This window comes from Terrapene carolina, unplaced genomic scaffold (genome assembly GCF_002925995.2).
Source record: "Terrapene carolina triunguis isolate 2854851 unplaced genomic scaffold, T_m_triunguis-2.0 Scaffold449, whole genome shotgun sequence".
Classification (NCBI taxonomy): domain Eukaryota; kingdom Metazoa; phylum Chordata; order Testudines; family Emydidae; genus Terrapene; species Terrapene triunguis.
Window position 1 is genome coordinate 150,460 of NW_020664800.1, and position 14,631 is coordinate 165,090.

A 14,631-nucleotide genomic window follows, 5' to 3' on the forward strand; every position below is an offset into this window, starting at 1 on the left:
GGAATGCGTGGACTTGTAGACTCTAAAGTTTTACATTGCTTTGTTTTTGAATGCAGTTATGTAACAAAACAAAAAAATCTACATTTGTAAGTTACACTTTCACAATAGAGATTGCACTACAGTACTTGTATGAGGTGAATTGAAAAATACTATTTTTTATTTATCATTTTTACAGTGCAAATATTTGTAATAAAAAATTATAAAGTGAGCAGTGTACACTTTGTATTCTGTGTTTGTAATAGAAATCAATATATTTGAAAATGTAGAAAAACATCCAAAATATTTAATAAATTTAAATTTAAATCTATTGTTTAACAGTGCGATTAATCGCGATTAATTTTTTTAATTGCAGTTAATTTTTTGGGGTTAATCGTGAGCGTTAACTGTGATTAATTGACAGCCCTAATTTAGATTATTCTCAGTACTGCAGATAACCTCTGAGCTCAAGCAGCCGCTTGGAATGTATGAAGCCCAAATGCTGAGGATTTTTCATCTGGAGCTTACTGTACTAAAGCTTGGCGGGGAGAGAATGGGGAAAGGGGAGGGAGGGAGAGTGAATGTGTGTGCACAGTTCCCTGTCTTCAACCCAAGAATTGAAAAGCCATGGTGAAGTTGTGTTGAAACCTTCCTTTGCTTGGCAAAGCCTATTGAAGCCCCAAATGCCTTTATAGAGGGGCAGTCCAACATATAGCTGAAGTTGAGGTATCCATAGCATATCCACAACATTCACAAGATAGGCTGCAGCTGCTCAACTTTAACATAGATGCAACCTGCAAAAGGCTGCCTAGATCAGAGAGGACCTGGCTTCTCCTCCGGGCCTTCCTCCATATTAAAGATGAGGGAATTCAGTGAATTCTTTGAGATCCTACAGTTCGCTGTTGTGGCCTTTACCTGAGCAAATTCTGGATGTCCCTGCCTTAGATAGTCCACAGTAGAACCATTAGGCCCATCTGTACAGAAACAACTAGCCATGATTGACTGTGTAAAGAAGCCCCTATGCTTGCAGACAAAGTACTGTATACTGAGCCAGTAACTGTAGAGGGCTCCTGTAGAGTTGGCTTGATGTGTTCAGCTTGCGCCATGGTTGTGTGGGGAGAGTCACTGTCCTAGTCTGTCCAGACCTTGGCCGTGTATCATACTGGCCTCATTCAGTAACACTACGTTCTCTTAGCATGGCCAATGCTCGCCGTTCCAAGCATTTCACTGTAAAAACAGTGGCTTTCTGAGCAAGGTTATGACTCCTTGTACCTGATTAAACAGCAGGATTTGCTGGGAAGTGCTGCGTTGTAGCAGCGTCAGGGAGATATCCCTCCATAGAAAAACTCTTCTTCAGTGCACAATGTGTTGGCCAGGTTGAGCAGTGAAAGAAGCTGTGCCCCCTCCACTAACGGGGAGGGCTGCATACGGAGCCGGAAAGGCAGCTCAGCAAAAGAGGCAGATCACGTTTGGACTAGTGCTAAGAATATTGTAAAGGAACGAAGTTAATTCCTTAAGTGTCAAGTGGCAAACATGGTGAGATGTCTGTGCTCCAGGATCGGGGCACAGCTGTCTTCTTTTCCCCTCTTGCAGGGTGAGAGGAGCCTTCTGAGGCTTTACCTGGCCCCTGCAATTTCCCAGCTTTTAGCCTCTGTATCATGGGAGATGCAGCTCCCTCTTTCCTTGAACAGAGGAGTTTGCTCCAGCCCCATGAAATGATTCCTCTGGGTGCGTACTGCCTTTTGACCCCAGGATGGCATGGATTCCCCTCTGTGACTCTGCCAGGGCACAATATAGGTTTGAGTTCATTGTATTTGAAGGTTTTCCAGGATGGCAGTGCCCGTTAGTGCAGTTGGTAAGCCTGATGCATCTGGGGCTCATGTTTAACTCCACAGCGCCAAGAGGCTGGCCTTTTGAGTACAAATGTTAAGCACCACAGGGCATTTCACACCAGAGCTACAGTTCCAGTGCTGTCTAGGCACTTTCATCGTGGCATAAAATAGGTAGAACTGCCTTTTGGATAAAACTGTGACAGTTTCTTGAAAATAGCACCCCCCAGCTCCCCTTTAGAGAGCAGAAATGTATCCTAAGTAGAGGGGAGATGGGACTTTTGCTTGAGCGATCAGTTTAGACTCCTTGGTAGCTGAGATTGGGTCCATGATGTGTCTACTTTCATTCTCTAGGGTGAATTCCCAGTCCGAGAAGACCCCTCTGACATCTCCGATGAAGACACCTCGTTAGCAAAGCCTCCACAGCCCATGAAGCCTACAGTCCACTCCTTCAAACTGAAAAATGACTCTGATCTCTTTGGCTTGGGTTTGGAAGAAACAGGCCCCAAAGAGAGCAGTGATGAAGGTAAAAGTAGGTCATATGTCTGAGCCACTCCTGACTGTGATTGTCCTGCTGGGTTTTTCACTGCACTGAATAGGTCCAACGTTAAGCAAATCAATTTTGCATTAAGTAAAACACTCCCAACTTCACCTAACGCCCTGTGTGAGCATTTAATGAGCTCTGCCAAAGCGTAATTAACTTTTTCACTTTCTCCCATGCCTGCCCTGACTAACCTCAGCTGGGAGAGCATTTGCTGATGCCTTGGGAGAGACTACTGTGCTTTTTCCTGCCCTGCTAGAAGTAGGGGCGCTTCTTGAGAGCCTTTTCTTGAGATTTCCTGTCCAGCTTTGCATGCTTAAGAATCTGAGTCTATTATTGTGGGTCCTCCCCATCCCAAGAGCCAACCATAGCTTATGCAGAGAGGTTTCTATGGATGGATTGGCGTTACCACATGACTGCTTCCTATTCATCTGCCTGGGAAGTAACCTGGAATTATGGGACGTTAAAGACTCTTCATGATTGAGAGGTGAGGGGGAGCTGTAAGAGGTGTAGAAGGGATTTGACATTGATTAGTTGTTCTAAAATTATGACTAAGATGTCAAAGCCTATCCAGGCTCTATCAATAACTCACATGTAATTTTGCCTTGCTTTTAACTGTTTGATTTCCCATAACCTACGCTGCCCTGTTGTGTTGGGTCTGATAGGTTATTGATAATGATGGAAGAGGCCAGGTGTCAGCAACTTTCAGTGTTGAACTGAGGTGTAAGTGACTTGAGTGGGCAGAATTGCACTTCAGTGACTCCGTTCTCTCCTCTGAAACCCCACCCCAAATAGTGGGGTTAGGTAATTGCTTATCTGTCCCAAGGGTGTTCACATGGGATCCATTCTGTCAGCCCTTCTGCTCAATGAATCCATGATGCCAGAAGGGCAGAGAATGAAATGATTTGGACTGTGGTACCATCAATAGACAGGCATGTCTCTTCAGTCAGACCCAAACCGTGCAGTTTAGCTGCTTCCCCAGTGTCTAGTCCTTGAACTGGTGGATAAGAGTAAGTTAGCTGAAGCTTTGCACAGAGCAGATGGGAGGGATGTTGGCAAGTATGGCGGAAGATCTAGAAGGTGCAGCAGGATTGGTGTCAGTCCTTGTTGTTAGAGAGTAAGCTTGAAATGTATGGGTCCTCCTGGCGTTAGTTTTCCTAAGCAAAGAGTTTTTAGCAGAAGATTGTGATCTTCCCTTCCCTCCTTAATGCAGGTCTTGACACTATTATCCAGACCTTTGTGTCGGCCAGATTACCACAGATACACTTTACATGAACTGCCCTTGACAACCACTCAGGAGCTTCAGCTAATGCAGGATTGGCCTCCTTGGCAGTGATAGATGCAGAAGACTTGTTAATTTTTGAAGTCTGCGCTGGTTTCCAAGTCATTTCCAGGTGCAATTCAAGGTGTAGCTTTCGCTAACTAAAACCATAAGTGTTTTGGGTCCTGGCTAGCTTAGAGACTGCTTTACTACTTATCATAGAAATGTAGGGCTAGAAGAAATCTCAGTCATCAAGTACAGCCCCCTGCATTGAGGTGGGATCAGACCATCCCTGACAGGAGTTTGTTCAACCTTTTCTTAAAAACCTCCAATGATGGGATTCCATAGCCTCCCTTGGAAACTTGTTCCAGAGTTTAACTACTCTTATAGTCAGAAAGTTTTTCCTAATATCTAACCTAAATCTCCCTGGTTGTAGATTAAGCCCATTACTTCTTGTCCTACCTACCTTCAGTGGACATGGAGAACAAATAAATCACCATCCGCTTTATAACAGCCCTTAACATATTTGAAGATTATCAGGTCACCCCGAGTCGTCTTCTCAACACTAAAAGTGCCCATGTTTTTTAACCTTTCCTAATAGGTCAGTATCTGTTTTTTTTAGTTGCTCTCCTCTGGACTCTTTCCAATTTATCAACATCTTTCCTAAAGTGTGGCACCCAGAATGGGACACTGTACTACAGATAAGGCCGTGCCAGTGCCAAGTGCAGCTCAGTTACCTCCTGTGTCTTACATACAATACTGCTGTTAATACACTCCAGAATATTAGCCTTTTTCACAACTGCATCACATTGTTGACTCATTCAATTTGCTATCCATTATAACTCCCAGTTCCTTTTCAGCAGTATTACTGCCTAGCCAGTAGGGATGTAAAATAGTATTAGTCTTACCGGTTAACCCAGCTTAACCATTAACCCTGAGGCCTGAGTGAGTCAGCACAGCCCCAGCTGCACCGGCCAGCCGACCCCAGCCCCGCGGGCCACGGCAGCCGGCCAGCCAACTCACCCCAGTCGCAGTCCTGGCCGGAGCCATGGGTCGCACCAGCCGACCCCGGCCCACAGCCCCTATTGGCCAGAGCCCCAGGCCGTGCCGGCGGGTCGACCCCAGGAGCAGCCCCAGGCCTTGTGCCCGCTGACGGGAGCAGCCCCAGCCCCTCTCCCTTTAATTGGTTAACGGGTCAACTTTTTAAACAATACTTATCACCAAACAAGATACAATTTTGAAGCGTTGGTCAAGGGTCTGACCGACCTCCCGTGATGACCGGCGCCACAAGAACAAGCAATCCAAATCGTTGGTCATCGGCTTCGACCATTTTACCATACGTGTCCACTGTCACCATGGACCACTGGGTTTTGGAGATCATCCGAAGGAGTTATAACATCCACTTTACCACCATCCCACCTACCCATCCCCCTTCCCTGTGCTCCTCCTTCAGGGATCCTTCTCACAAGCACCTGTTGAGACAAAAAGTATATCACCTTCTACAGTTAGGGGCCGTGGAACAAGTTCCAACACAACACAGAGGGAAGGGATTTTATTCCCATTATTTCCTGACTCAAAAGGAAAAACTCAACAAATTTGTGCGTACCCACAGATTCAAAATGGTCACACTGAATTCTACCATCCCTGCGCTGGAAGAGGGGGACTGGTTCTCAGCCCTTAATCAGCAAGGTGTTTATTTTCACATTACCATCTATCCTGCTCACAGACGATTCCTACGATTCACAGTGGGATAAGATGACTTCCAATACAGAGTACTACCATTCGGACTGTCGAGGGCCCCACGAGTCTTTACTAAAACCCTAGTGATGGTAGCTACTCACTTGCGCAGCTGGGGAATACCGATATTCCCATACTTAGATGATTGCCTATTCAAAGGCTCTACCCAGACTGAAACATTATACATCGCTCGACAGACCATCTCTTTTTCACTCCCTAGGGCCACAAATCAACAAAAAGAAATCTACCCTAACTCCAGTACAACAATTGGACTTCATAGGAGCGCACCTGGACTCAGTGGAGGCCAAAGTATCGCTGCCGATGCTTTGATTCACAGCAATGACCTCCTTCATATCGGTGGCCTCAGATAGCCCGTGGATGTTTGCACGCCCCTGCCTACAATTCCTGGGATATATGGCGGCCACCGTTTCATTGTAAAACACGCCAGACTACACCTGCGCTGCCTTCAAGGATGGCTGAACTTGGTAGATATTCCACAAAAGCACAGCCTACACAAAAGACTCCACATTCACTACGAGGGTGGACAAACCCAATAAAAGTTTGCTCAGGCATCCCGTTTCAACAGGATCTGCCAACCATGCAAATCACAACAGATGTCTCACTGATTGGATGGGAAGCTCACCTAAACCAACATCCAATCCAAGGCAAGTAGTCCCCCGTGGAAACACACTTACACATCAACCTGCTTGAATTACCTGCAGTCTACAACATGTGCCTACATTTCGTCCCTATTATACGAGGCAAAACGATACGGGTCTTGACGGACCATTGGCCATTACCTTTGAAAACTCATGGCGATCAGGGGAGGTCCCGGATGACTGGAAAAAGGCTAATGTTAGTGCCCATCTTTAAAAAAGGGAAGAAGGAGGTACCGGGGCCTCAGTCCCTGGAAAAATCATGGAGCAGGTCCTCAAGGAATCCATTCTGAAGCACTTAGAGGAGAAGAAAGTGATCAGGAACAGTCAGCATGGATTCACCAAGGGCAAGTCATGCCTGACTAACCTAATTGCCTTCTATGATGAGATAACTGGCTCTGTGGATGAGGGGAAAGCAGTGGACATGTTATTCCTTGACTTTAGCAAAGCTTTTGATACGGTCTCCCACAGTATTCTTGCCAGCAAGTTAAAGAAGTATGGGCTGGATGAATGGACTATAAGGTGGATAGAAAGCTGGCCAATCGTCGGGCTCAAGGGGTAGTGATCAATGGCTCCATGTCTAGTTGGCAGCCGGTATCAAGCAGAGTGCCCCAAGGGTCGGTCCTGGGGCTGGTTTTGTTCAACCTTCATTAATGATCTGGAGGATGGCATGTATTGCACCCTCAGCAAGTTTGCAGATGACACTAAACTGGGAGAAGTGGTAGATAGGATACAGAGGGACCTAGACAAATTAGAGGATTGGGCCAAAAGAAATCTGATGAGATTCAACAAGGATAAGTGCAGAGTCCTGTGCTTAGGACGGAAGAATCCCATGCACTGCTACAGACTAGGGACCGAATGGCTAGGTAGCAGTTCTGCAGAAAAGGACCTAGGGGTTACAGTGGACGAGAAACTGGATATGAGTCAACAGTGTGCCCTTGTTGCCATGAAGGCTAACGGCATTTTGGGCTGTATAAGTAGGGGCATTGCCAGCAGATCGAGGGACATGATCATTCCCCTTTATTCGACATTGGTGAGGCCTCATCTGGATTGGAAAGAGTCCAGCGGAGGGCAACAGAAATTATTAGGGGTCTGGAGCACATGACTTATGAGGAGAAGCTGAGGGACCTGGGCTTGTTTAGTCGGCAGAAGAGAAGAATGAGGGGGGATTTGATAGCTGCTTTCAACTACCTGAAAGGGGGTTCCAAAGAGGATGAATCTAGACTGTTCTCAGTGGTAGCATATGACAGAACAAGGAGTAAGGTCTCAAGTTGCAGTGGGGGAGGTTTAGGTTGGATATTAGGAAAAACTTTTTCACTAGGAGGGTGGTGAAGCACTGGAATGGGTTCCCTAGGGAGGTGATGGAATCTCCTTCCTTAGACGTTTTTACAGTTAGGCTTGACAAAGCGCTGGCTGGGATGATTTACCTACATTCCATTAAAAACCACACACCAACGCTCAAGAGGTGGTCCTGAACAAATTGGATGTGCACCGTGCCTTGGTGTTTTATCTGGACAGGACGAAGCCCTTTTCAAAATCACCTCGACTGTTTACGTCAACCACAGAACAATTGAAGGGCTCTGCCATATCGACGCAAAGATTATCTAAATGGATATCCAGCTGTATCATATGTGCTATTCACTACACACTGAAGCCCCTCCAGGCATCGGAACCCATGCAACAAGAGCTTTGTGCAGGAATGCTATGGAGGTGGATAATGTTTCCATTCTAGACATCCGCACAGCGGCCACCTGGGCTTCTGAACACACATTCATGAACCACTATGCAGTTACTCTCGGTTCAAGATCAGACACACCACTAGGCTTCACTGTACTAGCCTCAGCATCGAACTCCACTCCAAAGTCTCTTCCATCCTCATGAGGGCACTGCCCTACATTCACCTGAAGTGGAGCACCCACAGGGACATCACTTGCAGAAGAAGAGAAGGTTACTCATTTTGTGCAGTAACTGAGGTTCTTCAAGATGTGTGTCCCTGTGGGTGCTCCACTCCCCACCCTCCTCCCCTCTACTTTGGAGTTCGCAATAAGGACTCTATGGTAAAGATGGAACTGAGGAGGTCGGGACGCGGAAGCACTAGATGAAGTGCCAACGGCACTGCAAGACAGCTACCGCACACGCGCATCCCAACCAGGCACTGCTACCGAAAATCTCCGATCAGCAGCGCCGGGACCCACCGACACCTGAAGAGGAGCACCCACCAAGGGGCACATCTCGAAGAACCTCAGTTACTGCACAAGGTGAGTAACCTTCTCTTGTTTTGAAATCCATTGTCCTTTATTATTCTGCTGCTCTCACTCCTTCCTTTCCTTAGACTTGTGAAATCATCATTTCGTGATCATTTTCACCCAAAACACAAAAAGCCTTCCGCTTTCAGATTCACAAGCAATTCCTTCCTGTTTGTCAGAAGAAAACCCCATGTTTACTTCCTCCACTCTCTGAAACAAAAAAACTGTTCCCAACACATTTCAATAACTTACTTCATATTTTACCTATTGCTGTATTACTTTTCCAACAGATGTGCGAGGTAGTTAAAGTCCGTCATTACTACCAGGTCTTGTGTTTTGCATATTTCCAATATTTGTTCTATAAATGCCTCTTCCTGAGTTGGTGGTCTATAACAATCCTTGCCATGACATCAACCCTATTTTTTCACCCTTTTATCTTTACCCTGAGACTTTGAACTGATCTGCCTATCACCACCTTCTGGACCTCAGAACAAGTGTGTGTATTCTTGATTCACCTCTTCCCTTTTTATCCTGCCTGTCTTTCCTGAACAAGTGTACTCCTCTATACCAATATTCCAGTCACGAGCTTTATCCCACCAAGTCTCTATGGTGCTAAATTATGACTTAATTATGTACTAATACTTGCAGTTCTTCCTGTGTATTCACCATACTCCTTGCACTTGTGTATAGACATCCAAGATGTTGAGTGTATTCTCCCACTAATTTCCTCTTGTTGCTTCTATGACCCTATTGTAATTTTTAATGTCTCTTTCCCTGCGCCCCCGCCCCCCCAGAGATGCTCTTTCCCTTCTTCGTCAGATAGACCCCATGTCTTCCCAGAATACCTCCTTCATGGAACAGCATCCCATAATCAAGGAGGTTGAAGCTTTACTGTCAACACCATCTGTGCAGCCATATATCCATCTCCAGGATGGACATGTCCTTACCCTCAATTGGGAGGATGGATGAGAATACAACCTGTGCCCCCTCTCCCCCAACCGCTTCACCCTTGCTCCAAGAGACCTGTAGTCACTGCTGATCTGCTCAGGGTCACACCTGGCAGTTTCATTAGTACCCAGAGGGATGGATGCACCTCAGCAACCTTTCCATAACACCTCGGGCAACATGCATGTGGGGACATCGTCAGGTTGACAGGTGGATGCCTTTATCCCCCTCAGAAGGAAGTCTCTGATCACCAGCACCCTACACATCCTCCTCTTAGGTACAGTGGCCATGAACCTCCCAGTCTTGGGAGCAGGTGGGTCCTCTTCAGCCATTGGGGTCTGCTCCTCACATCCTATTGCAAGTACAGTATACTAGTTCTTGCTCTTAATGGATGGGAGGGGTGGAACACAACCTACTGCCCAAGGGGGCCAGCAGACAGTCCTCCTTCCTCCTTTGGTGCCACTGTTGTCGTTGGTAGTTGGCGAGCATCCTCTATCCTAGATGTTTCCATGAGTATCCTGTCGATGAAGTCCTGGTGCTCCTGGATGCTATGCAGATGAGCCGCTACCTCCTTCAGGTCTCTTCCCTGCTTCCTGATAGACTTCACCGCCAGACACGCCTAACACCAGCTGGTTCCTGCTGCCTGGCTTTCGTCAGCAGGGGCTTGCAGGCTGCATTCCAGGCAAGTCAAGACCAGGGCCTGTGTGGAAGTCTCCAGGTTCAGGATACCAGTCTGGTGGGAGAGGACCCCAAGGGCAGGCAGAGGAAGAGCTAGCAGTGGTGTTGGCAATGCACAGTTTTCCTCCCATTGTGGGTTCTGCCTTGTAGAGTATTTGTAAGTTAAGGAAAGTGTGGGGAGAGAATCACACAGCCCTACTGTGACTCTCCTCAGGGAGCCCGGAAACCTAAGCCACTGTTACCTCTCTGCCTGAGCGAGAGAGAGCTGTGCTGGAGCTTGAACTGTGTGTCTGCTCCCTGCCACACCACTGTCTGCCTCACCAGCAAATTCTTTGAGATCCTGCCAACCTAACCTTTGCGTTGCAGCTAACATTCCCCAGAGACGTCTCCCTGCAGTGTCCAGTCTGTTACTGGACACTTCCAGAAATTACCGAGTCTGCTGCTTGTAAAGAGGCTAGCTGAGGACCCACACCTCACTTTAATACAGAGACTGAGATGGTTTATAGTAAAACTCAGAATAAGTTTAATAATAAAGAACAGAGATTGAAGTGATACTAAGCAAGGGAAGAGACAAGTCTGGATACAAACCAAACAAAAATAACCCACTTTCTAGTGTCTAAGACGTAACTTTAGCAAGCTACAATCTTTGCCTAAGCAGCTTTCTCACTTACATCACACCACCAGCATCTCCAGCCCCTGAGTGTTCACAGAACTAGAGGGTGCTGGCCACTTTGTCCTCCAAGTGATGGATAACAAAATGGCATTTTGCCTTTCCTTCTATTTCCCAAAACGCATTGATTTGTCCCCAGGAGTTGGGATGGCCTCTGCTGTTTTTCTCATCTTACTGACTTTCCATCCCCCTGTTGACTTGTATGTAAATGGGGTTTCCATTGTTTTGGTTCCACAATGCTTAATTTACATTAGAGACCGGGAGACAGCTGCCTTCCCACCTGTCAGGAAGAGAAGCTGTTTCTCCCTTGGTTTGGTCGCAGACTTTAAAGCATATTATCCATAATGCCTCATATTGTGTTAATATTGACATTTCACAGTGATATTGATCAGTGTGTCATCAGCTTTCATAAGATCTTACTCAATACACTTTGTATACAGCAGGGGTGGCCAAACTGGCTCTTACAGTTAAAGTGCGGCTTGTGGAGGCCCCCCCCCCCCATTCTCCACCTATCAGACTTGGTGGTGGGAGCTTGGGACCGCTACCTTTCAGCAAGGTGGTGGGATAGGAGCTTCTGCGTAGTGGGGAGGGAGGACTCGAGGCTTTAGCCCCACAGGGCGCTCCTGCCGGGGCTTGGGGCTTCAGCAGGAGCAGGGCTGAAACCCCGAGGCCTGGCAGGCACCTCCCGAGGTGTCCCCTGGCTCTCAAACTTCTGAAGATTGTTGTATGCTGCTCGGCAGGTCAGTAAGTTTGGCCACCCTGATATACAGTATTATTTACTATAAATCAGTTGATTCAGTTGCTTATTCTTTGGGGGTTCAAACCCCCTGTTTTCCCACTGGGTGTCTAGACTCCGTGTGTCACACCTGCCTTCCTTCACTGGTGAACTCAGCTGGCTAGCTGCCTTCATCTTCTTGTGCCCTATTGTGGTAGTCAAGATCAGCTGGGATGCTTCTGTCAACAGACCCTAGAGTTGAACTGAAGGGCTGGAAGCAGTATGTTCTCAGCAGCTGCCCTTTTACTAGGGAATTTAACTGTGAGTTTCTGACCTGTAGGCCAGGTGGGTAGGGTTTATCTGTTTGCTCAGGCTTTTCCAGGAGGAATGTAGTGATCGGATCTGTTGAGGTTCCATTTAGGTGACCCCAGTCAACAAGTACTTGTCAATGATATTTGAATTAGTAATGGACATACCTTTATAATTGTCAAGTAAAGAACAGCCCCACATTTGTAGCTAACATCATGCTAAAGCATGATTCCTGGGCAAGAAGCTAGTTTCTCAGTGCCATGCAGTTTGGTGTTGTGAATCAGGATCTCCCCTCCATTCAGCTCTAATGCACCTTAGCAGCAGGAGAGCAGGGCTTTTTTGTGGAAAATGCATCATTAGCCATTTAATTTTGCTAGAGAAAACAACTTTTTGGGTTTTTTGTTTGAACAGATAAAGAGAAACATCCTTCCAAGGAGAAAAAGAAGAAAAAAAAGAAGAGCAAAGAGGTGAGGTACAGCTTCATTCCCCAGTGTAGACTCCATCAGCATATGTTCTCTGCCAGTCAGCCAGAGGGGGGCTGGCATGCTACAGGGAATGGGGGCTGGCTCTGTTAGTGACTGGTTTCTCTTCCATATTCCAACCCTGGAGAGGCAAGGAGATCTGCAGTCCCCAAGTCTCCAGGCTATTAGCCACTTTCCAATAACAAGGAAACTTGTAAAACTTAAGTTTAAAAGTTAAAATCAGAGATGTAATGTAGTGCAGGATTTGATCGTACAGAGCATGCATATAGAACAGACAGCATATGTGCTATCTAGCAACACAATTCTCTCTCAATTCAGCAGTGTCCAAAAAAGAATAAATCTTAAGAGCTAACCAGAGATCATCAGCAGATTTGTTCTTCAGTGAGGTGCATCAGTTCTAAACTTTCCCAGCTCTCTGTAGCTCAAAAGCTTCTCTCTCTCACCAATGGAAGTTGGTCTAATAAAAGATATTACCACACCCACTTTCTCTCGCTAAACTTGTTGGCATTCTGACTAGCCATCCTTATCTGACAGGACGGCTAGTGTAAACCAAACATTGCTTCACGTGCTCCCAGTCTATAATAGCAGATGGTTCCGACATCACTAACCCATCCCTCCTAGATATTGGACTTTATTCCTTCCATATAAAATTCCCACAATAGGTAGGCTTCCTCCCTAGGGTCCCACTTTCGGGATGATGCATGATGGGTTACTGGTGCCATTAGAAAAAAGCTTTCTTAATTGCCTTCTCATCTTGCAGGAAGAAGAGAAGTCTATGAAGAAGAAAAGCAAACACAAGAAGTGCAAGGAGAAGGAGGAGAGCAAAGATGAGAAGAAGAAAAAGAAAAAAAGAAGCAAGGAGAAAAACAGTGAGATAGATGAACTGGAGGCCTTTCTGGGAGGAGGAGCCAGCGCCAGCAAGCAGCAAGGGGGCGGGGACTACGAGGAGCTGTAGGCCTGCAATGTGTACAATCAGCGGACTCCATTGGTGGCTGCCACCAACTCTCCATACGAGCCACACCAGGATGGGTACAGATGTGTAAAGCTTTGGCTGTCTGCCATAAGTACTATCGAAACAGAGATGGTGGAACAAAAAAGCTTTATATCTGTGTGTGCTGTTCTGGTGCAGTCATTGTGTGGAAGGAAAACACAGCCGTGGTATACTTGAGGAAGGTTTAAAGGTTAAAGGTCACGGTATGGTATTGTGGCAATGAGTGATCATTTCCCCCTACCAATGTCTAGCCCTCTTTCCTTTTTCCAGAGAGTTCCAATCTGGTAGTTGGCATGGTGTGGGGAGGGAAAGGTGAGTGGACCTGCTCCCACCCCCACCATATTCCACTGCTGCACCCCTGAAATTCCTGTTTTAATAAATAAATGAATGCAGCAAAACATGCCATCTGAATGCATCGTGCTGTCACCTTGTGAATAATCAAGTCTTTAACTTTTTATCCTTCCTATTTTTTTAATGAGAAAGGTGTTATTGGCCTTTGCCCCATAAGGCAATCGACAAGCTTTAAATTAGCAAAATATTGTCTTGTACAGCTCTTAACGAAGCAGCTGCAGGGCCTGAAATAAGAGTGAGTATAATTTGGGGATATTTCTGCACAGCAGCATAATTAACTCTCAGGGGTGCTGCTTTTGGAATCCATGTAGCCTCATTGATTCCCATGGCCCCATTGTCTCTGGCACTACATGTAAGCCGCTGTGCAGTTGGGAAGACAATGCAAAGTTATCTTTTAGAAAAGAAACTAAATTGACACTTTCCCTTAAACACCCCTTGACACCCCGGCCTTGAATTTGAATACACTATCAATTCAGCCCTACAGCACCTCTCAGGGACATGACTGCCGAATGGAAATGGAGATAACAGAATTTCAAGAGAGTTTACAGAAATGCGTTAGCATGGCAAGGCATTCGCTTCTCAGGGCATGCTGTAAAACAAAGGCTGCCTCTGCACCGAATGGGGAAACCACTTGGACAGGGGAGAGTGTCCCTCAACTTCTGCAGACACTGAAAGCCAGGTTTACTAGGCCACCTAGCAGTTAGTGCAGGGCACTTCCTTGCCCAGAGTAGAGTGCACAACCTCCTCTTGTCACATGAGCTTTGAAAGCCTTTTAATTTTGGCTCTGATATCAAAGAACCATGGATCAGTGTATGCTCAGCAGCATAGGTCATGGATGGTTATTGACACCTTTGCCCTGCCATTCATGCCTTCCACTGTCTTGGTGAGTGCCCCCCCTCCATCTGAGTGCCCCCCTCCCCCCCCCCATCTTTAAAGGGTCTGTTAATATTCAAAAACAACGAGGAGTCTGGTGGCACCTTAAAGACTAACAGATCTATTGGGCATAAGCTTTCGTGGGTAAAAATCCCACTTGTTCAGTTGCATTTGAAGAAGTGGGTTTTTTACCTACGAAAGCTTATGCCCAAATAAATCTGTTAGTCTTTAAGGTGCCACTGGACTCCTCGTTGTTTTTGTGGATGCAGACTAACACCGCTACCCCTCTGATACTTGTTAATACTCAGTACCCTATTGTGTTGTATTCCCTCTGAGGCTCAGCCCTGGGAAGCCCATTCACATTTTTGTGC

General features: G+C 46.4%; 1 protein-coding gene across 2 annotated transcripts in view; it reads left to right on the forward strand.

Moving 5' to 3' along the window:
- Window positions 1–14,354, forward strand: part of RABL6 (RAB, member RAS oncogene family like 6) — a 108,229-nt gene extending 93,875 nt beyond the window's left edge. For both annotated transcript variants that reach the window (XM_026658494.2, XM_026658493.2), the window contains 3 exons: window positions 2,160–2,331; window positions 11,975–12,030; window positions 12,806–14,354. In XM_026658494.2, coding sequence (XP_026514279.1) covers window positions 2,160–2,331; window positions 11,975–12,030; window positions 12,806–13,000 — 423 coding nt within the window. In that variant the 3' untranslated portion in view covers window positions 13,001–14,354. The remainder of the gene's footprint in view (window positions 1–2,159; window positions 2,332–11,974; window positions 12,031–12,805) is intronic.
- Window positions 14,355–14,631: the final 277 nt, after the last annotated feature.